At 51.8% G+C, this 21,152-nt stretch overlaps 3 protein-coding genes across 3 annotated transcripts in view; 1 reads left to right on the top strand and 2 right to left on the bottom strand.

Moving 5' to 3' along the window:
• The window catches only part of DNAJC7 (DnaJ heat shock protein family (Hsp40) member C7), a gene marked incomplete at both ends in the record, with an annotated part of 49,218 nt that extends 38,807 nt beyond the window's left edge, over nt 1-10,411 (top strand). Inside the window, 6 exons of the mRNA XM_080714066.1 lie at nt 1,415-1,506; nt 5,582-5,655; nt 6,948-7,094; nt 7,264-7,416; nt 8,865-8,927; nt 10,374-10,411. Of these exons, the coding sequence (XP_080570192.1) occupies nt 1,415-1,506; nt 5,582-5,655; nt 6,948-7,094; nt 7,264-7,416; nt 8,865-8,927; nt 10,374-10,411 (567 nt within the window). The remainder of the gene's footprint in view (nt 1-1,414; nt 1,507-5,581; nt 5,656-6,947; nt 7,095-7,263; nt 7,417-8,864; nt 8,928-10,373) is intronic.
• A 2,795-nt stretch (nt 10,412-13,206) lies between these two features.
• Nucleotides 13,207-19,192, bottom strand: CNP (2'',3''-cyclic nucleotide 3'' phosphodiesterase; the record flags this gene model as incomplete). The annotated part of the gene is made up of 3 exons (XM_080712719.1): nt 13,207-13,656; nt 15,222-15,361; nt 18,580-19,192. 3 exons carry the CDS (start codon nt 19,190-19,192, stop codon nt 13,207-13,209), a joined length of 1,203 nt encoding a protein of 400 aa, XP_080568845.1.
• Nucleotides 19,193-20,569: 1,377 nt separating this feature from the next.
• The window catches only part of ODAD4 (outer dynein arm docking complex subunit 4), a gene marked incomplete at both ends in the record, with an annotated part of 39,955 nt that continues 39,372 nt past the window's right edge, over nt 20,570-21,152 (bottom strand). Inside the window, 2 exons of the mRNA XM_080714065.1 lie at nt 20,570-20,645; nt 20,866-21,025. Coding sequence (XP_080570191.1) covers nt 20,570-20,645; nt 20,866-21,025 — 236 coding nt within the window. The remainder of the gene's footprint in view (nt 20,646-20,865; nt 21,026-21,152) is intronic.

Raw genomic sequence — 21,152 nt, 5'->3', positions numbered from 1 at the left:
GGGTCTCACTAAGTTGCTGAGAGCCTCACTAAGCAGCTGAGGCTGGCTTCGAACCTGTGCGATCCTCCTGTCTCAGCCTCCCAAGCGCAGGGATTACAAGCATGTGCCACCACGCCCAGCTTGGGGCTCAGAATTTATGGAGACATTTTTAAGGGATATTAAGAGGTCTTGAGAAATCTGCCCAGTGAGGGTAAGCCAGCAAAGGTTGTTTTGGGAAAGCTCTAGCCTAGCTTCTCAGGAACTACCTTCTGAGTGGGAGAGTTGGTTGGTTTTTGTTTTTTGTTTTTGCAGTACTAAGGGTGGAACTTAGGGGCATTCTGCCTCCAAGCTACACCCCCGGCCCTATTTTTTTATTCTTTATTTTGAAACAAGGTCTAAGTTGCAGAAGGCCTCACTTATGTAGCCGAGGCTATTCACTAGGCAAGATCCTGCTGTCTCAGCCTCCCAAATGCTGAAATTAAAAGTGTACGCCACCATGCCTGGCAGAAGCTTTTATTTATTCTGTGGAATTTAAGGGTGCTTCAGAGACAGTAGGAGAATATTCCCACTTGTTCTTCCTCAAGGTCTCCTTCCTCCAGTAGGAGAAGGTGGGGGTGGGTAATTCTAAGCAAGTATTATTGCTTCTTCTTTTTTTTTTTTTCTTCAATACTAAAGGTGAACCCAGATGCATTCTCCCTCCAAGCTACACCCTCAGCCCTATTTTTTTATTCTTTACCTTGAAAGGAACAGGGTCTCACTGAGTTGCAAAGGGCCCCACTAGGTAGTTGAGGCTGTCCTCGAACCGTGATCCTCCTGTCTCCGTCTCCCAAATGCTGGAATGGGATTACAAGGGTGCACCATCACGCCCTGCTAATAAATGATTTTTATTTAAAATGAAGCAGTAAGAGCTGGGTGTGGTAGTGCACACTTGTAATCCCAGTACTTGGGAGGCTTAGACAGGAGAATTGTGGTTCATAGCCAGCCTCAGCTACTTAGGCCCTTTGCAACTCAGTGAGACCCTGTTTTAAAATAAAAAAGCCGGGTGTGGTGGCGCACGCTTGTAATCCCAGCATTCAGGAGGCTGAGACCAGAGGATCGTGGTTTGCGGACAGCCTCAGCTACTTAGTGAGGCCCTCCGCAACTTAGTGAGATCCTGTTTCAAAATAAAGAATTAAAAATAGGGCTGGGGGTAGGTGTAGCTCAGAAGTCGAATGCCTCTGGGTTCCATCTCCAGACCTGCAAAACAAAAAAACAAAAACAGAGTCAGGAGTGGTGGCGCACGCTTGTAATCCCAGCATTCGGGAGGTCACTTTTCCAGTGACCACAAAAAGAACCTAGCTTGACAGAAGAGAGCATTGACTGATCCTCTTGTAATTTTGAAGCCATGTAGCTGTCGTTAACCAGAGATGTGAAGTATGACCTCTCTCTCTTGAAGCTTAGGAAACTAGATGATGCAATAGAAGACTGCACTAATGCAGTGAAGCTTGACGACACGTACATAAAGGCCTACTTGAGGAGAGCTCAGTGGTAAGTACCTCTGGCGGGCGCAGGGAAGAGGGAGTTGCCGCTGACTTACCAGGGGCATTGCGTGGTGGATGACGAAACAGACCCGGGGATGTTGTGAGGTCATTTGGTCCTTCCCCCTGCCTCTAGGTGGGATTGCTCCAGCCCTAGACTCTCTTTATAGACCTCCAGCGGAGGAGATTGCACAAGCTCCCTCAGTCTCCCATGCCTGTGTCTAACACCCCTCACGGTCAGTAAGTTTCCTCTGATGCCTGACCCAAATCCTTTGTTAAAATTTAAACCCATTTCCTTTGAAGATTTTATTTTGTGTTGTACACTTTTGCTCTAACTTGGCACAGTGCTTGGCACATAGGTGCTCACCCAATAATGTTTTGTTGAGTGAATGTATGGTGGTTGGAAGAAGGAATAAAATATCTCTTGGAGACAATCAATAGCAGTGCTCACCCTGTTATTTCTGGGAAGACAGTCCAAGGGTTAAAAGATTTAATCTAGTTCAGTCTCTCAGTAAAGTAAGGAATCTCCTTTTGAAATGCCTTGATGGATAGTCTTTGCTGGACGTTTTGAGCAGAAGGGACTTTCTGACGAGGTGATTGATGAGCCAGGATTATGCCTACCAGCTCTAGTTCCCAGGTTTGCCCCAGAGTCTGGTGTTCCTCGACTTCTTTATTGATCTTACTCTTGAACCCACCAGAGAATTTTTTTAAATCTTTGGTACAGGAGATTGAACCCAGATGCATTCTATCTCTGAGCTACACCCCCAGCCCTATTTTAATTTCTGTTGAAATAGGATCTTAGTAGGTTACTAAGAATCTTGCTAAGTTGCTGGGGCTGTCCTTGAACCTGCGATCCTTCTCTCTCAGCCTCCCAAGTACTGAGATTACAGGCATGTGCCACCATGCCCACCTAACCACCAGAAGATTTTCTCCAGGTCGGAGCAATCCCTAGGGCTCAGACAGACTTTTCTCAGAAATTATTTTTTACTTCAGATTATTCCCGGGCAGAAAAAAAGTCCTGTTTTTAAGAAGCCTAAAGGAAAACATATTTGTTGTACACCCATCTTCAACACCCACTCCATTCCTTATTATACACTGTGAGATCCAGAGAACAGGTGCTGTTTCTGATACTTGATGGTTAAGATCTTGTCTCCTCATGCTGTGGAATGCTCTGTAGACTCTCTCCCATTGCATTTTCCCAGAATTACCATGCTTAAAATAGGAAAACGGCTGCAATTTGTGGTGGGTTTTCAAGTGGACGACTAAATCTGTCTGACAGAATCATGCGTGGTATTACAGATTCCATAAAAACCAGCCCTTACTCTTTCTATCTTTTGCACACAAGCAGAAGCCTTATGAGACTAGAAATACTCTTTGACCCAACTAAAGACTTCAACAGAGGCAAAATGCTATATATCTGGTGAGAAGGAAGGATCCTCTCTCAGCCTGATTTAGTTCTCTGCAGTGTTTGAACAGGACATGGAAAGAGAGTAGCTTGATTTGTTAGGAAGACAATGGGATGAGATATTTTCTTCTGTGTATGTACAGTAAGCAAAAGTCAGGATTAGACAACTCCTTATCTTTGTGCTAGAAATGGAACTGTAGCCAGGCGTGGTGGCGCAGGCTTGTAATCCCCGCACTTGGGAGGCAGAGACAGGAGGATCGCGCAGGTTCGAAGCCAGCCGCGCACTCTGGCTTAGGAGACCCTGTTACCAAATAAAAAATATAAAATAGGTCTGGTAGTGTAGCCCGGAGGTTGAAGGGCTTTCAGGAACCTCAGTACCACCAAAAAAAGAAAGGAAGGAAGGAAGGAAAAGAAAAGAAAAGAAACTGTAGAGCCGGGCATGGTGGCGCACGCTTGTAATCCCAGCATTCGGGAGGCTGAGATTGAAGGGTCGTAGTTTGCAGGCAGCCTCAGCTACTTAGTGAGGCCCTCCGCAACTCAGTGAGACCCTGTTTCAAAATAAAGAATAAAAAATAGGGCAGGGGATATAGTTTGGAGGTCAAATGCCCCTGGGTTCCATCCCCAGACAAGAAAGAAAGAAAGAAAGGAAGGAAACAAGGAAAGAAAGAAAGGAAAAGGAAAGGAACTGTGCTTGGAGTGGCTTTCCCTCTGAGATCCCACCATAGGGTAGCATACAGGCAACTGTGATTGATAATGCATACAATAGATTAGGTCTTACCAGAAGCAGGGCGTTGTGGCCTGTTACAATCCTAGTACTTGCGAGGCTGCAATAGAAGGAGCACAGGTTCAGGGACAGCCTCAGCAACTTAACAAGGCCCTCTACAACTTGGACCCTGTTTCTTTGTGTATGGGTCAGGGTATGGGGCAATGAACCCACAGGCATGCTACCTCTGAGCCACACCCTCAGCCCTATTTCATTTTTATTTTGAAACAGGTTCTGGCTTGGTTGATGAGAGTCTTACTACTTGCTAAGACTGTCCTCAAACCTACTCTTGTCTTAGCCTCCTAAGTACTGGGATTACAAGCATGCACCACCACACCCAGTTAGACCCTGTTTTGAAGTTTAAAGCGGGGGTGGGGGGGTGGGGGGGCTGGGAGGAGGGAGCTCAGAAGTAGAATTCCCTGAGTTCAATTTGCCAGTACCACCAAAAAAAAAAAAAAATGCCAGAGACTTGACCACTGTCCCATTCTGCCTCGGTGAGTTTACCCTCTAGTTGGGGAGATGCCGTGTTTGTTCACTCCTTTCCCCTGAAAACCTACTTACTTTTATACTTTTTCTTCAATATTTTATTTATTTATTTTGGTGGTACTGGGGTTCCTGGAAGCCCTTCTACCTCCGGGCTACACTCCCAGACCTATTTTATGTTTGGAAACAGAGTCTCTTATGCCAGCATGGCTGGCTTCGAACCTGCGTGATCCTCTTGTCTCTGCCTCCCAAGTGCAGGGATTACAAGCGTGCGCCACCACGCCCGGCTTTCTTCAATATTTTAAAAGGTTTTTTTAATATAAGGATGTGTGTGTGTGTGTGTGTGTGTGTGTGTGTCCAAGAATTGAACCTAGGGACATTCTACGTCTGAGCCCAGTGTATTTGTCGGGTGTGGGGTTGAACCTAGGGCCTTGTGTGCACTAGACAAGTGCTCTACCACTGAGCTACTTATTTTTTTGTTTTGAAACAGTGTCTTGCTAGATTGCTGAGAATCCCATTACCCTACTGAGTAAAGTCCTTGAACTACAATCCTCTTGTCTCTGCCTCCCAAGTACTGGGATTACAGGCGTGCACTATCTTTCCTGGCTCTAAGGATATTAAGATATTTCCTGAAAATCAGCCGCCTGGAATGTTGAGTTTCTCTCTTGCCCTTGCTCACATTGGTATTGACATCAGTCTCCCTGCCCCAGCCTGCAAGGCTGCTGGGATCTCTGACTCGGCGGTGGTGGCAGCGGCCGAGTCTCAGCTGTGCGGTGCTAGTGGCAGTTTATGGTCTCTTCCCGTTCCCCAGCTGATGGTGCATCTCTGGAGTAACCGCGGTCTTTTAGATTGGGAGGCCAGTCTTGGTGCCAGTGATTTTATCAGGACGTGGATTCTGTGGAAAAGATACTTAAGAGGTCCAGCAATCAACCTGTTGTTAGAGTCCTCTCATTTTGGCCAGGGGCCCCTCTTTTTCCTTTGTACTATTGAAGTAGAAGCAAACCTGCATGTAGACTCTCCTTTTCCATCACCTCCATCTTGGATTGACTGGTCCTTACGGGAGCGTTAGGCAGCAGCTGCCCCTAGGGCATGACCCTCCTCGTGGCTCATGATCCCACTTCACCTGGGCTGGAGCTGGCCCTGCATGCGGATGGTGCTGATGGCTTCAGAGCCCTTTCACAGCCTTTTCTTCCATTTCTTTCCCTTCAAAGCAGAGCACCACATGGCTGGTTGGGTGCACGTGCCTGAGGCCTGTCACTTTTTTCCTTGAAGAACTGATAGCTAATTTTTGTTTAGATTAGAATTCTTCTGTTTCATGAAGCATCTTGTCAAATGTGTGCCTCTTGCGTGAGCCAGCCCTCTTCCCCTAGAGCGACCCCACAGGCCATTGCGCCTCATGTCTGAGCACTGTGTTGCCCTGTACTTCTTTCTCAGTTACATGGACACAGAGCAGTATGAAGAAGCAGTGCGGGACTATGAAAAAGTGTATCAGACGGAGAAAACAAAAGGTAACGGGGCTGAAAGGGTTAGTTTGTCTGGCTTCTACGGGTCTCACTTGTAGGCCTTGACACTAGACACAGGATCATTTGGCTCAGGGCTCAGGGATGAACCTGGAACTTATTTGCCCACCAGCCAGGAAAAAGTAAACAGAAATGGTGGGGTTCAGGCCCCTGTGCTCTGGCCCCAGCTCCTTCCTGTCACTTGCGCCTCCTTTTCTGTGTGTTGAATGAAGCTAATGTGACAGACCAATGTAGGAGCGGATTTTTTTTTTTTTTTTCCAGAAGAAAAAACCCCTGCCAGGCATGATGGCACACGCTTGTAATCCCAGTACTTGGGAGGCTGAGACAGGAGGATTGCAGGTTCATGGCCAGCCTCAGATACTTAGGCCCTCTGCAACTTACTAAAACCCTTTTTCAAAATAAATAATAAAAAGCCGGGCGTGGTGCACACGCTTGTAATCCCAGCATTTGGGAGGCTGAGACCGGAGGATCGCGGTTCACGGACAGCTTCAGCTACTTAGAGAGGCCCTCCACAATTTAGTGAGACCTTGTTTCAAAATAAAGAATAAAAAATAGGGCAGGGGGTATATCTCGAAGGTCAAATGCCCCTGGGTTCCATCACCAGACCTGCAAAAAAATAAAAAAGAAAGAAAAAATAGCTGGGCTTGATGGCGCATGCCTGTAATCCCAGCATTTGGGAGGCTGAGACTGGAGGATAGCTGTTCGCAGCCAGCCTCAGCTACTTAGTGAGGCCCTTTGCAACTCAGTGAGACCCTGTTTCAAAATAAAAGAACAAGCGGGGCATGGTGGCGCATGCTTATAATCCCAGCATTTGGGAGGCTGAGACTGGAGGATCGCGGTTCGTGGACAGCCTTGGCTACTACTTAGGCCCTCCACAACTTAGTGAGGCCCTGTTTCAAAATGGAGAATGAAGAATAGGGTGGGGGTGTAGCTCAGAGGTTGAATGCCTCTGGGTTCCATCCCCAGACCCGCAACAACAAAAAAAAAAAGAACAAAAAGAACAAAAAATAGGACTGGGGGCGGAACTTGGAGGTAGAATGCCGTGAGTTACATTCCCTGTCCCACAAAAAAAAAAAAAAAAAAAAAAAAAAAAGCTTGGGGTATAGTTTGGAGATAGAATACCCCTGGGTTCAATCCCTTGTTTAAAAACAAAAACAAAAAAAAACCACCATAAAAACCTTGGTGTAATTAAAGCTTCTACCCTTCAGGCAGCAGGGCTGGGACCCAGCAAGGGAAACGAAAGTCAGATTTGTCTGTTGATGCTAGGTGTCTCCCTGCAGAACACAAGCAGCTCTTAAAAAATGCACAGCTGGAACTGAAGAAGAGTAAGAGGAAAGATTACTACAAGATTCTAGGAGTGGACAAGAATGCCTCTGAGGACGAGATCAAGAAAGCTTACCGGAAACGAGCCCTGATGCACCATCCAGGTAGCAGGCTGGGAAGGACCCGCAGGGCGGGCAGGCCACGCTCGGTCCAGAGCAGAGTGCTGAGGTCAGATCCCTCAATTGTGGGAGGTACCAAAACCAGACACAAAGTGGCCTTTCTCTAACTTTGTTTCTTGAGACTTCAGTTTCATCTGAGTTCTTCTCTTTCTAGATCGGCACAGTGGAGCCAGTGCTGAAGTTCAGAAGGAGGAAGAGAAGAAATTCAAGGAAGTTGGAGAGGCCTTTACCATCCTCTCTGATCCCAAGAAAAAGACTCGCTATGACAGTGGACAGGACCTGGACGAGGAGGGCATGAGTATGGGTGGTGAGTTGATTGGGGCACCTGAGATGAAACGGACATGAGAGCGATGTCAGTGTTTTCCTAACGATGCATCCAGCCTCTACGGGATCAGCCGTGGCACGCAGGCTTTTGTCAGTGTCCCCTGATGAGACCTGTAATGTGAGAAGCACTGTGCCAGACCCTGGAGAGAACAAGGATGAATCAGATACGTTCCCAACCTCCAGGAACTTACAGTCTAGGGGTTTGCAGACTCCATTCCCCCCATCCCCCCAGCCAGGTCTGATCCCTGGTCTAAGCAGAAATAAGGAGTCAAGCAAGTGCAGCACACTCAGACCCTGAATCAGAATAGAGAATTTTTAAAAATGGGGCTCAGACGTATATTGCCCTTGGGTTAAATTCCCAGTACTGCAAAACTAATAATATTAATAATAATAAAGAATAAAAAAATCAGGCTGGGGTTGTAGCTCGGAGGTAGAATGTCCCTGGGTTCAATCCCCAGCACAACAAGCAAAAAAAAACTGTTGGAATTTAAAGTCAGGATGATACTATATAGATAATCCCGAATCCTCCAGTTGAGAGTGGGGCGTGTGCATGTGTTCCTGTTCACCAGCAATAAATATGTTGCTCTACTTGAGAGCGTGTAAGTAGTCAGACGCTCTTGAGTTTTAAGGGGTGCTTGGGACCAGATTTCAGCTGTGGAAATCTCCTTGCGGTGGTGGTGAGAGGGTGAAGGGAGACAAGAGCAGGTGGGAGGGTTGTGGGAGATGGCCACAGGCTCGCCAGGAGTTGGCTGCTGGTCAGCCACGCTGGGGAGGGGGAAAGGACTGAAGCTGAGACTAGGCCACAGGTGACTAATGGGGCCTGTCCCTGAGCCGGGGACCCAGAACTCCTACCGTGTTTTGTTGAATAATACTTGGGGATAATACTTCCCTGGCAGACTAACTAGAATTAAATGAAATAGTGTGTGCAAACTACATAGCACTGTGATTAGCACCAGCAGAGGCTTAATAAGCCATGTTTTGTTTTGTTTTTCTTCTGGCGTACAGTCTAGACAGTAGTAGACATTGAATCAAACTCATATAGTAAATCACAGATTGATTTTTAAGTTTATTTTGATAGCAATGAAGTGATAAATTTTAGCCTTTTCAGTAGCAGTCCCAGCATTATAGGAGGCTATCGAAGTGCAAATGGCCTTTCTAGTTGTAGAGGAGACTGCCCAGAGGATTGGGCTGAGGCAGAGACTTGGAAGGGGAGTCTCTCCTTCTGGACCAGACCTGGAAGGGAGCGTAGCCTAGGAGTGTGATCGTACCGTGTGTTTTGCACAGGACAGACAGGTTTTAACCTCTAGGCTGAGGTTTTTGGGAAGGAGGGATCTGATACTCAGGGAATGCTTGGAGACCTTTTCTGAGGGTCAGATGGTCCTCTTCAGAGCCTTCTAATTCCCCCTTCTGTCCCTTCATGCTTCTCACCAGATTTTGACGCCAACAATATCTTCAAGGCATTCTTTGGTGGTCCTGGGGGCTTCAGCTTTGAAGGTGGGTATGCCTGATGTTCTTGGGAGTTCTCAATTCCTAAGTCAGTCCTGCCTCTCCACTTAGGCTGCTCTTTTGAGAGTCAGAGGGGCCCGTGAATGGGGGCAGGTGAATCCTCAGCTGGGCATCTATCCGCTCAGGTGTTGCTAAGGAGGGAGGGAGGAAGAAATGGAGATTCCCAGGCACATCTTGCCTTGGGACTATCAGCAGAGCATCTCTGCAAGATTAGAGAGGCATCTCTAAGCCTTGGTACCCAGGCTTCTCTGAGGCTTCTCCGCAGGAGAAAATGTGCTTGTTAGCTCAGGGTATGGCTCGGTGGTAAGAGGCAAGGCCTGGCACTCACGAGGCCCTGGATGCGAGCCCCAGCACTGTATAGAAATGAAACGAAATGTGCTCACATGCTCCCTCTTGTTGTTTTATACCTTTTAAGCTTCTTTTTCTGTTTGAATTTGAAGCAGCCCTTGAAACCTTTTTTTTTTTTCCCCCCCCGGGTCTGGGGATGGAATCCAGGGTCATTTGACCTCCGAGCTATACCTCCTGCCCTATTTTTATTCTTTATTTTGAAACAGGGTCTCACTAAGTTGCAGAGGGCCTCACTAAATAGCTGAGGCTGTCTGCGAACCACGTTCCTCCAGTCTCAGCCTCCCGAATGCTGGGATTACAAGCGTGCGCCACCACGCCCGGCTTTGAAGCCTATTTCATAATCAAAACAAAATGATCTTCATACCACAGAGCCAACCGGGTGTGGTAGCACACGCTTATAATCCCAGCATTCAGGAGGCTGAGACAGGAGGATCTGGATTCGCAAACAGCCTCGGCTACTACTTAGGCCCTTTTCAACTCAGACCCTGTTTCAAAATAAAGAAAAAAAGGCCAGGCATGACTACTTAGCAAGACTCTTTGCAATTCAGTTAGACCCTGTTTCAAAAAATAAAAGACTTAGAAAGTAGGGCTGGAGCCAGGCGTGGTGGCGCACGCTTATAATCCCCGCGCTTGGGAGGCTGAGACAGAAGGATCGCATGGGTTCGAAGCCAGCCTCAGCTATTTAGTGAGGCTCTCAGCAACTTAGTGAGACCCTGTTTCCAAATAAAATATAAAATAGGTCTGGGAGTATAGCCCGGAGGTAGAAAGCCTCTGGGTTCTACCCCCAGTACCACCAAAAAAAAAAAATAGGGCTGGGAGTGTACCTCAGAGGTAGAATGCTCCTGGGTTCCATCCCCGGTACTGGAAAAAAAAAAAAAGAAGAAGAAGAAGAGGAGGAGGGGGAGAAGGAGGAGAAGAAAGGAGGGAGGGAAGGAAGAAAGATAGGTAGGTAGGTAGGGCTGGGGGTGTAGCTCAGAGGTAGGATGCCCCTGGGTTCCAAACATCCCCAGTACGCAAAAATAAATAAATAAAAATAAATAAATAAAAACAGAGCCAGCTAATAAGCCCTTCTGTTTTCCCTGTCAGCATCTGGTCCAGGGAATTTCTTCTTTCAGTTTGGCTAATGAAGGGCAGCCACCGGAACCTAAAGTACAGACTCGCTCAGTTCAACCTCGAATGTGGACACAGTTCACCTCCTTCCTTCATCATGTCTCCGTGTACTTAGAGCAGTCTCGTCTTCTCAGTTGGGTGCCGTGTCTGTGAGTGCGGTGAAGGACAGGGAGCCAGCCCGAAGACTGGGCAGGGGAGGGAGGCGGGGGACAGGGAGGCAGCTTGTGGACTTTTGTTTTACTGTTTAACTTTATTAAAAAATAAAATAAAAAGTTTTGTCCCTTCTGGCGCTTTGCTTTGACAGCTGTTTTGTGTCCCTGCACCCAGCACGGCACCAACTTTGATAGGGACTTCTGCAAGCAAAGCCTGGCAGCAGCCGGCAAACACCACACACTGCCTGACAATAACTGGGGAAGCCAGTTCAGAAAGCGTGCTGCTGCCGCCGCCCCCCCCCCGCCCCCTTCGGTACTGAGGATAGATCACAAACTGCAATCCTCCTGTCTCAGCCTCCCAAATGCTGGGATTATAAGTGTGTCACCACGCCTGACTCAGCATGCTCGTTTTATTTATTTATGTATTTATTTATTTATTTTGGTGGTACTGGGGTTCCTAGAAACCCTTCTACTTCCAGGCCACACTCCCAGACCTTTTTTTTTTTTTGAAACAGTCTCTTAAGCCAGCATGGCTGGCTTCGAACCTGCGCGACCCTCCTGTCTCCACCTCCCAAGCTTGGGGATTACAAGCGTGTGCCACCACGCCCGGCGCAGCATGCTCATTTTATAGTGGGGCCACCAAAAATGACAAGAGGCTGTGTGTCCAGAGCTCGTGGTTGCCAGCCTAGACAGGGCTGTTCACACAGGCACTGCCAGCTCTGACACTGGACTCAGGAATGGAGACAAGGCCAGGACCTTGCTTCAGACATCCAGGCTCTCGAGTGGGGTGAGCTGCTCCGAGCCCAGGCGCACACTGGGAATACCGCCCGTGGCCACGCGCCCTTTGCCTTCTCCACGGGCTTCCCTGCACGTGGGAGGCGAGCTGGAGAAGGAAGCCTGCCAGAGCCTTAGATCTTGATCTACGCCAGAGCATAGATCTTGGCACTCTGATGGGAAAGAGGCCTTGAACCAAGAGGGTGACGTGACCTCTCTCCGAGCCCTGCCTTTTTCTTTGTAGTCTTCCCCTTTTGTCACCTGGGGCCATCTTGAGGGGATGCTGGCTGGCCAGGCTGCCCAGGCTCTGTCGGCCTGTAAACGCTGGCTGTGAGGTCTGCCACATTGGAAGGAGCACAGGCCTGGAGGTGGACCTCCCTGGATAACCAGGGGAAGCCCATGCTAGGAACTCGGGTCCACTGAGCCTCCTGGTCAGATTGGGCTGGGGGTGCCTGTGGCTTGCTGCCTAGCTAACGGGGTGAGAAGCTTTGTCACCATATCCCCCACTCCCGGCCACCCCCACCTTCTGTGTGCGCCTAAGGCCGGCCTCTCCTTTCTGCCCCATGAAAGCCAACACTGTTCAGCTGGCCAGCCTCACCACAGCTGTGCCCAGCCAGCAGAGGGGAGACAGGACCGATGGCCCCACGCTGTGGGACAAAGCCAGTCCTAACAGACCCAGCCCTGGCTGTAGGACAGACTGAGCTGGGCACAGAAGGGGGAGAGACACTGCACACAGCCAGGATTAACATGATTTATTTCATTATCAGTCTTACAAGTTGCTGAGGCTGGGCAAAAACCAGGATAGGAACTTAAACCCCAAATACTTTCATTGTGTGACAACCCGATTAGAAAGGCCCTGTTACCAGGAAGGGCAGAGGGAGTGGAAGGCACCCTAGGAATCAGAGCCCATGGAGCATTGTTAAAACTCCCGGAGGTGACAGGTGGGGCTCCCTGCCAGCTGGGGCGCCCCGCCATTGGCTCTTTTTTTCTTTGTGGTACTGGGGATTGGAACCAGGGGTGGGTGTACTTCCTCCAAGCTACACTTCCAGCCCTTCTTTAGATGTTTTAAAACAAGGGCTCTCTAGGTTGCTAAGACCCCACTGAGTTGCCGAGGCTGTCCTCCAACCTGTGATCCTCCTGTCTCAGCCTCCCAAATACTGGGGATTACAGGCGTGCACCACCACACTGGCTGCTCCACTCGCTCTGGGTACCCGGCAGCCAGCCTCCAGAGGCTCCAGGGAAGCAAGACAGATGGGGACAGGGCATGCGCAAGGCCGGAGCAGGTGTGTCTGGACTCTCCCTATGCAACAGGAGCTATACTATGGGGAGGGAGCAGGGGGCAGCCTAGGATACTGCTGCTGATGGTTCTGTTTTCTTCCCTAGTTACCAAACTGTTACCTAGTTACGGAGTAAATGAAGGGATAGGGACTTAGGACCACAGGTGGGAGGTTACACTGGCCAACAGCCCCAGCCTTCCAAGGGCTGTAGTGATTAAGAACCAGTTTTCAGTGGCAGTGACCCCCCCACTCCCGCCCCACTGCTTTCTGCTTCGTGCCTGGGTGTAGCTGGCAGCGGCAGGCCTGGCTGGGTGGGTGGGTGAGCGGTTCCTGAGGCAGGGCAGGCCTGGGTCTGGCCAAGTTGCAGCCTTATCAGCTTCGGTCCAGGCTCCTGAATGGTGCCCCCCGCCCCACCTTATGCTGAGCTTGAGTGTTAGAAGAGGCAGACAGGAAGGAAGAGGCCGTTATTTTACAAGTTTTTAAAAAGTTATACAGAGGTTAACACTGAGTAAAAAAAAAAAAAAAAAATCTTATCAAGCAGACTGCACATCGCCCTCTCCTCCCCCTCCCTTCTAACGAGCGAGGGGCGGACGGTGGCAAGAACCCTCAGATGATGGTGCAGGACTGCAAGGCACCCCCCTTCCGGCTGCCCTGCGTGGGCACAGGCTTGCCCTTCCCGTAGTACCCCGTGAAGATGGCCTTGACCTCTATCTTCTTGGCCAGACTCAGCATCCAGCGACCACTGCCCAAGGAGTAGAGCTTGCCCCGGGCCAGCACACCCACCTCCTCGCCATGGCTGCCCCCCTTCTCCTGCCGCACAATTTCTAAGAGGTCAATGCCCGTCTGCACGGCCTCCACCTCGGCCGCGCAGCCCAGCGTGATGTGAGCGCGGCTGCCCCGGGGCAGGCTGTCGGTGGACGACAGCTTGTCCACGTCACTCGGCCACAGCAGTAGCTCCTGCTCGCTCAGCTCCACTCGCGCCCCAGCCGTCTTGGGTGTCACAAAGAGGGCGGAGATGGTCAGCGTGAAGGCCTTGCCGTAAGACTTCTTCACCACCTGGGGAGAGCGAGAAAGAGGAGCCCAAGCTAGAGGGACAGCTGACGGAGGGATAGGTCGGAGGGAAGGGGCAGCGGCGTGGAGGTTACAAGCGCACAAGGCGCACCTACAGCAAGCCACCCTCGGCTGGCCCTGCGGCAGGACAGCAGGTCTGCAGAGCCGCCCGTGTGCGGACCTCGGCCGGCCCCCACTATCCTCAGGGCTCCGAGCCAGCCACGGAGCTCCCTGAGCCTTGGTCTATTCACCTGTAAGCTAGGGTGACACTAGAGCCTGCCTCAGGGTTGACAGGATTAAAAGCCTGGTGTCCCTGTGCATAGTGGGTGCTACTGCTGTCACTACTCAGCTCACCCTGGCATTCAGGCGACCCCGTAGGGCGTTGGGCAAAATCCACTCTATAAACCGAGGGTGGTGGCGCACGCTGGTAATCCTGGTACTTGAGAAGCTGAGACAGGAGGATCAAAGATTGGTGGCCAGCCTCGGCAACTTAGGCATTCTGCAATTTAGTGAGACCCATTTATACCTGATTATACATCTAGTTATATCTGATTCTTTGAGAAAGTTCATGTCTCCCGTCTTACCTGACCATGAAACTTTTTTTTTTTTTTCGGTATTGGGATCGAACCCAGAGGTGCCTGGTGAGCTGTTGTCCGTCCCTTTTGAGACAGGGTCTCTCTAAGTTGCTGGAACTGTCCTCAAACTTGAGGTCCTCCTGCCTCAGCCTCCTAAGCAGCTGGAATCAAAGGCATGTGCCACAGCGCCTGGCCAAAATCTCTATTTCTGTTCTTAAATCTTTGTGTCTACAGTGTCTGGCATGTGAGAGCTGCTTAGTAAATACTACTGGATGGATGAGTGGGTAAGACCACCACTGGCAGGTGTTAGATATTCAGTCCTTCAACTATGTTAGGGTGCTGGAAACAGGGTAAACGAAACCAAGAACCCCTGGCCCTCAGAGATGCCATTTGAGTGGAAGGAGACCAGAACCAAATGGGTGAAACGGCCGTGCTGCCCTCGGCGCAGAGGGGAGAAGGAAGGGGGTGAGAGAAGGGTCTCCCTGGGACAGCCACAGTCCAGGAAACGGGACGGAGCCCTGCAGATCTGGGCGACACACCTGGTGTCTAAGGGTCACTATCTGGCTGTGGGGGCAGGGCACCTGTATGGTAGGGAAGGGGCTAGGACTTCTGAGCCAGGGGGCTTCAGTATCCTAAGCCGGTCCCTCACACTGGGGCAAGGCCAGGCCTCAGACCTAGATAAGCACCTCTGTTCACAGACTCCCGGGACTTTGAACCTTAGGACCTAACACAGGCTCCAAGAGGCAGAGCAGGGGCCGGCCGCCGACTGGCATCACCCGTGCATCTGCAGAGGGGAAAGGCACCCGGGCAGGCCTTGGGGACACACACGGGCAGGCTCCTGGGCACGATGACCGAGGCCTGTGGACTAAGACTGGGGGGAGGGTCTTCTCAGCTGCTGTCTGGTGTCTGCTCCCTGCCTGGCACCAGTACCACCTCCAGTAGACGCTGCTCCTCTGGCGCCCCCTCCTCAGCCCAGTGTCCCTGGGGAGAACTCACATCCTGCTGGGCATACTCTTCTGCCCCGGTGGCCTTCCCGTAGTCACAGAACTTGGTTGTGCAGTGGAGGACGCCCGGGGGTCTCTTCCCAAAGTAGGTGACCAGTTCAAGCTTCTCCCTCGGTTCATCCCCAGAGAGAACTGCAAGAGAAAGAGGGAGCCGTGAGGGGAGGGGAGCAGGGCCTACCTCAGAGAGCACGGAGGCCCAGAGAACACTCCAACACGACACCTAAGTTCCTATGCGGTCACTGCAATTCCCTCATCCGTCAGTTGGTCCAACTCAGGCCAACATTACAGCTACAAAGTGTAAGGGCTGCTGGGAGTGTGGCTCCAAGGTCGAGCACTTGCTTTCCACCTCCTGTGCCCTGGATTCGATCCCCAGCACAGCAAGAAGAAAAAAGAGAAATGTGTTTGGATTCCCTGGCTTTACATTTCAACCCCCAAATTAAGGCACCTGTAATCCAGGCAGCACAGGCCAAGGGACTTAGATCCACCAACGGCGCCCCCAGCAGGGGAAAGCAAAGCATGAAAAGTGGGATGGGGAGAAAAAAAGAAGGCCAGGTACACTGTGATACAGTGAAAAGAGCCAGAAGTAACCGTAGTGGGGCACGCCTGTGATCCCTAGCGCTTGGGAGGCCGAGACAGGAGGATCAAAGGTTTGAGAACAGCCTCAGCTACTTAGTGAGACCCTGGTTCCAAAAAAAAAAAAAAAGAAAAAGAAAACCAGCTGGAGGGTGTGGTGGTGCACATCTATCTATAACCCTAGTGCTTGGGAGGATGAGACAGGAGGATCGCAGGTTTGAAGCCAGCCTCAGCAACTTAGCAAGAGCCTATTTCAAAATAAAAATAAAGTCAGCATGGTGACCCACGCTTGTAATGCCACACTTAGGAGGCTGAGACAGGAGGATTGCAGGTTCACAGCCAGCCTCGACTACTTAGTGAAGCCCTCTGCAACTTAGTGAGACCCTGTTTCAAAATAAAGAATAAAAAATAAGGCTGAGGGTGTAGCTTGGAGGTAGAATGCCCTTGGGTTCCATTCCAATACCACACACACACACACACACACACACACACACACACACACACGTAAAAATAAATAAATAACAAGGTTTTAAAAAACAGCTGAGGGTATAGCCGGGTGTAGTGGCACACGCTTGTAATCTCAGCATTTGGGAGGCTGAGACCGGAGGATCGTGGTTCATGGACAGCCTCAGCTACTTAGTGAGGCCCTCCGCAACTCAGTGAGACCCTGTTTCAAAATAAAGAATAAAAGCCGGGCATGGTGGCACGCGCTTGTAATCCCTGCGCTTGGGAGGCGGAGAGAGGAGGATCGCGCTGGTTCGGAGCCAGCCTCGCTGACTTGAGAGAGACCCTGTTTCCACATAAAGTTAAAAAATAGGTCTGGGAGTGTAGCCCGGGGGTAGAAGGGCTTCCAGGAACCCCAGTACCACCAAAAAAAAAAAAAAAAAGAATAAAAAATTGGGCAGGGGGTATAGCTCGGAGGTCAAATGCCTCTGGGTTCTACCCCTAGACCTGCAATATATATATATATATATATATATATATATATATATATATATATATATATATAAAATAAAAAAGGGCTTAGGGTGTAGCTTAGAGGTAGAATGTCTCTGAGTTCAACCTCTAGTACCAAAATAAATAACATATAAGCATCATGCCACTTGGTGTCAGGCCTGGGGCAAGGGGCTGACTTTGTCAATCTGCCCCTATGCCCCGGTTTCCCCAGCACCACTGAGTAACAGCAGCACCCCATTTCACCCAGGCCCATTTGAATGAGCAAGGTTATGCAGTAACCATAGAAACGCTGGACCCTGCAGGCCTGCTGGGAGGAGGAGAGCCTGTGCAGGCCTGGTGCGGAAAGGGTGCTGGGGTACGGCGGGGTGACGTGTGGCTGGCGGCTACCTTGAGAACAGAGCATCTGTGAGTTCCTTTCCGAGACCCCAAGCCTCATGGCTGTGTTCAGAGTCACCGGCTTTCCCCTGTTGTGCTCAAAGGTGAATCACTTTCACTTTCACTGGGGAAGAAGGCCAGGCCTTGTTTACTGCAGGCCTTGTTCTTGGCCCATGACATTTCTCCTCCCATATCCTGTGTAGAAAAGCATCCTCTTCTTTATGGTCCATGCAGCTTGGGGCGGCAGTCAGGCTAGAGCAGTGCCAGCAGCTAAGAGGAGCCCTGCCTCTCAGGGCTTCTCCCTCAAGCCATCGCAGGACCGGGCGGACTCCTGGCCCGTGTCGGTGCCCGCACCACGCTCCCCCACAGAGTTAGAGCTTTAGGAGCCTGGAAAAGAGTTCTCTGAGAACTCATGCAGGCAGAAAGGGCAACAAAGGGGCAGGTTATTTCAAGTATGCAGATCACCTAAAATTGGGGTGGGAGTTAGAAGTGGGTTAAAGGCACAAATAAATGGGTGAGAGCCCCAGCAGGAGGATGCAGCCCACCAGGACCCTTCCCTGTCCCAGCCTCCCTATCCCTGGAGCCAAAAGCCCTTGCCAGGAGAGAACCTGGCAGGAGTGGCCGGGGTCCAGGGCTCCAGATGGCAAATTTCACATCCCTCTGGGCCTGCTTCCGTATCTGCAAAGCCCAAGGTTTTGAACTAGCTGTGAGACTCCACTCTTTGGAGGCACGTAACGCCACAAGGCAGGAGGGGTGCACACCCTAGGCTGGATTCCCTGTACTGTTATGCTCTAGAACAGGATTCTAAAAATGAGTTTGAAAGCCGGGCATGGTGGTGCACGCTTGTAATCCCAGCGCTTGGGAGGCTGAGACAGGAGGATCTCGCAGGTTCGAAGCCAGCCTCAGCTACTTAGTGAGGCTCTCAGCAACTTAGTGAGACCCTGTTTCCAAATAAAATAAAAAATAGTTCTGGGAGTGTAGCCCGGAGGTAGAAAGCCCCTTGATTCCACCCCCAGTACCACAAAATAAACAAATAAATAATAAATAAATTAAATAACAGTGAGCAAGGTTTTCCCCCTTAGGTTATATTAAAGGATAGCATTTCCTCTTAGGACAGTCATTCATTTTACCTACCTCCAAGACCGTGATGGTGGTCTAGAGCCAGGCTAGGAGAGGGACCCCGGGAAGAGGAGGGCTGGAAGGAGAGGAACACCTCTCCCCATATCTCCATCCCACGTCTACTACCCAAGACTACCTCTGTCGGGCACCCACTTGTTTCTGCTGGTCCAGGTAGGTCTCCATCCACCATCCCCACCCCGCACCCAGTCCCTGGAGCACACGATGATCCTATGCACACGGCACCCTGTGCCGGGCAAGGTGGGCTTCCGAATGAGGGGACAGTGCAGGGGTTAACTTCCCTGTCCCCCCGCCCCTGTGCCACCTACAGTGCCGAAGCTCTTTCTTGAAGGCCTTGTGGTTCCCCAGCTCCTCCAGGAAGACCTGGCCCGCTTTGCGGAGGGTCTCAGAACTCTTCTTGGAAAGGAACCAGCCGAAGTAGAGCGGCAGGAAGTCCTTCTCCAGCCCGGGCTTCAGCTTCTTGAGGTCTTCGGCCGACAGCTGCCATTGGTTCTTCTCTTTGAGCTGGGCGCAGTCCAGCCGCCACGCCGTCTTGGGCTCCACCAGCACCACCTGGTACTGGTACTGGTCGGCCATTTCAAAGAGCTGCTCCAGCCGCTCCCGCTCATGATTGGTGTCATCCAGCACGAGAACTCGGACGTCCCGGCGGCAGTAGGAGGCCAGGTCCTCGTCGAGCTGCTTGTACTCCTCGGAGAAGGACCCCCGCGCGCCGGGCGTGATCTTGTAAGCGTCGGCAGACACCATCTTGGTGCCGTCACGGTACTTGTCCACGATGAGCCGGGCCAGCGTGGACTTGCCGCTTCCCGGCAGGCCTCGCAGGATGAAGAGTGTCTTACACTCCTGCAGCGTGCTCACCGTGTCCTCGTCTTGCAGGAAGGGAAACTGCAGCTCGGGCTTGTCCTTGGCCCCCGAGGTCGACATCTTGCGGAAGAAGATCTTGGGTAGGAATACGTGGCTCTTTCGGGAAAACCCTCTGTTCTGTGTGAGGGGAAAGAGATGTCAGCCCTGGTCCCCTTGCAGCCAGCCCTGGCCTTGTCTCCGGCCTCACTCTAGTGGGGAACCCTGGCTGTAATCCCCAGGCCTGTCTTAAAGCCCCCCTGGCTGAACACCATCACTGGGCAGGGCGGTGGTGGCCTTCTCCTCCCTGTAGGTCCCTGGGTACTGTCTGCCTCGGGCCTTGGGCCGTGGGGGGTGACCTGCCAGAAGCTCCCCGACTTCTTTCTTACCCTCTTCTCCCCAAGGGACACCGCTGCTGCCCCTCTGAACGGGAGATGTGTTGGAAGTGCGGGGCAGGGCTGGGGCCTGCGCTTCTAGGCCCGGGCCTAACGTCTATATACTTGGCACCTCTTAAGGAGGTCCTCTTTTGAGGCCTGGGACTCTGTCTGGGTAAAGCCACAGCTGCCCTGGCTCTGAGTGTCCAGAAGAGGGTGGGGGTGAAGGAGGGCCACCCAAAGACCGCCTCCCTTCCCCCAACAATGGCAGCAACAGATAATACGCTCTTGTCTGGGCTGGGGGGGGGGACAATGGCCCCACAGAGAGTTGGTGGGGGCAGGGCAGGAGGGCACTGAACAAAGGGCCTCATTTACCGCCTGCCACCTCCTCCTCGGCCTCTCTCAGCCCCTCCAAAGTCGTGGTCTTTGTGCCTGCCCCAGGGCTGGGCAGCACAGGGCACCTGTGTCCAGGATCTAGCTCTGCTCTCCCCATCCCCCGCTGTGTGTCAGCAGCACCTCTCTGAGCCATCTGTTTTCCTGTGTGCTAGAAGCGACAAGTCACACAGTCTTTAACCTGGTTTTTTTTTTTTTTTTTTTTTTTTTTTGCAACACTGGAGATTAAAACCAGAGGTATTCTACCTCCAAACCACACTCCCATTCCTTTTTTTTTTTTTTTTTTTGGTGGGACTTGGGGTGGAACCCAGAGGCTTTCTACCTCCGGGCTATACTCCCAGACCCATTTTTATATTTTATTTGGAAACAGGGTCTCACTAAGTTGCTGAGAGCCTCACTAAGTAACTGAGGCTGGCTTCGAACCTGCATGATCCTCCTGTCTCAGCCTCCCAAGCGCGGGGATTACAAGCGGGCGCCACCACGTCCGGCTCCCCATTCCTATTTTATTCTTTATTTTGAAACAGGGTCTCACTACGTTGTGGAAGGCCTCTCTCTATGTAGCTGAGGCTGGCCGCGAACCTGAGATCCTCCTGTCCCAGCCTCCCAAGTACTGGGATTACAAGCGTGCGCCAACACTGGCACTCTAAAGTGTCTTCTCTGCCCTGGCTCTGCTTCCTCTCTGCACCCTGAGAGCTTAGCCGGCCTCCGGCTCCTCCAGCCGGGGCCGTGGGCAGCCGCCCTCGGGTCCTGCATCCCAAGCCCACCCACAGCTGTGCAGCCCCAGGGAGCAGCAGCTGCCGCCATTCCTGAGTTCCTGCCTCTCAAATGCCACAGGTCTCCTTACCTTCGCGCTGCGCTGGAAAACCCCAATCTGCATTCAACTCCGGAACCCCGGGTCCTCATTTGCATGCCACCTGCTCCCAAGAACCCCGCAGTACTCGTGCTTCCGCCAGGGTGCCCCCCGCGCCCCCCGGCCCCCGCGCCGCTCACCATGTTGGGTAGGGGCCGTCGCCGCCGGCGCGGGCTCCAGCTGTCCGAGGCCGCAGGCCTGCGCGAGGGACGCGGTCTCCCCCGCCGGCAGCCCGGGGCGCCTTACATAGCCCGGGGCGGGGCGGCCCGCGCAGGCGCGGCGAGGCGAAACTTGGGGTTCCTGGAAGAGGCGGGGCGGCCCGCGCGCAGAGGCGCCCCCATGCACCCACCTGCGCCGTCTGCAGCGGTTTGGGAGGCTCGGGGGGGGGGGGGGGAGGAGGGGAGAGGCGCTGCTGGGGATCGAACCC

This window comes from Muscardinus avellanarius (assembly GCF_963383645.1).
Source record: "Muscardinus avellanarius genome assembly, chromosome: 16".
Lineage (NCBI taxonomy): Eukaryota > Metazoa > Chordata > Mammalia > Rodentia > Gliridae > Muscardinus > Muscardinus avellanarius.
This window is presented reverse-complemented; position numbering and strand designations above follow the sequence as displayed.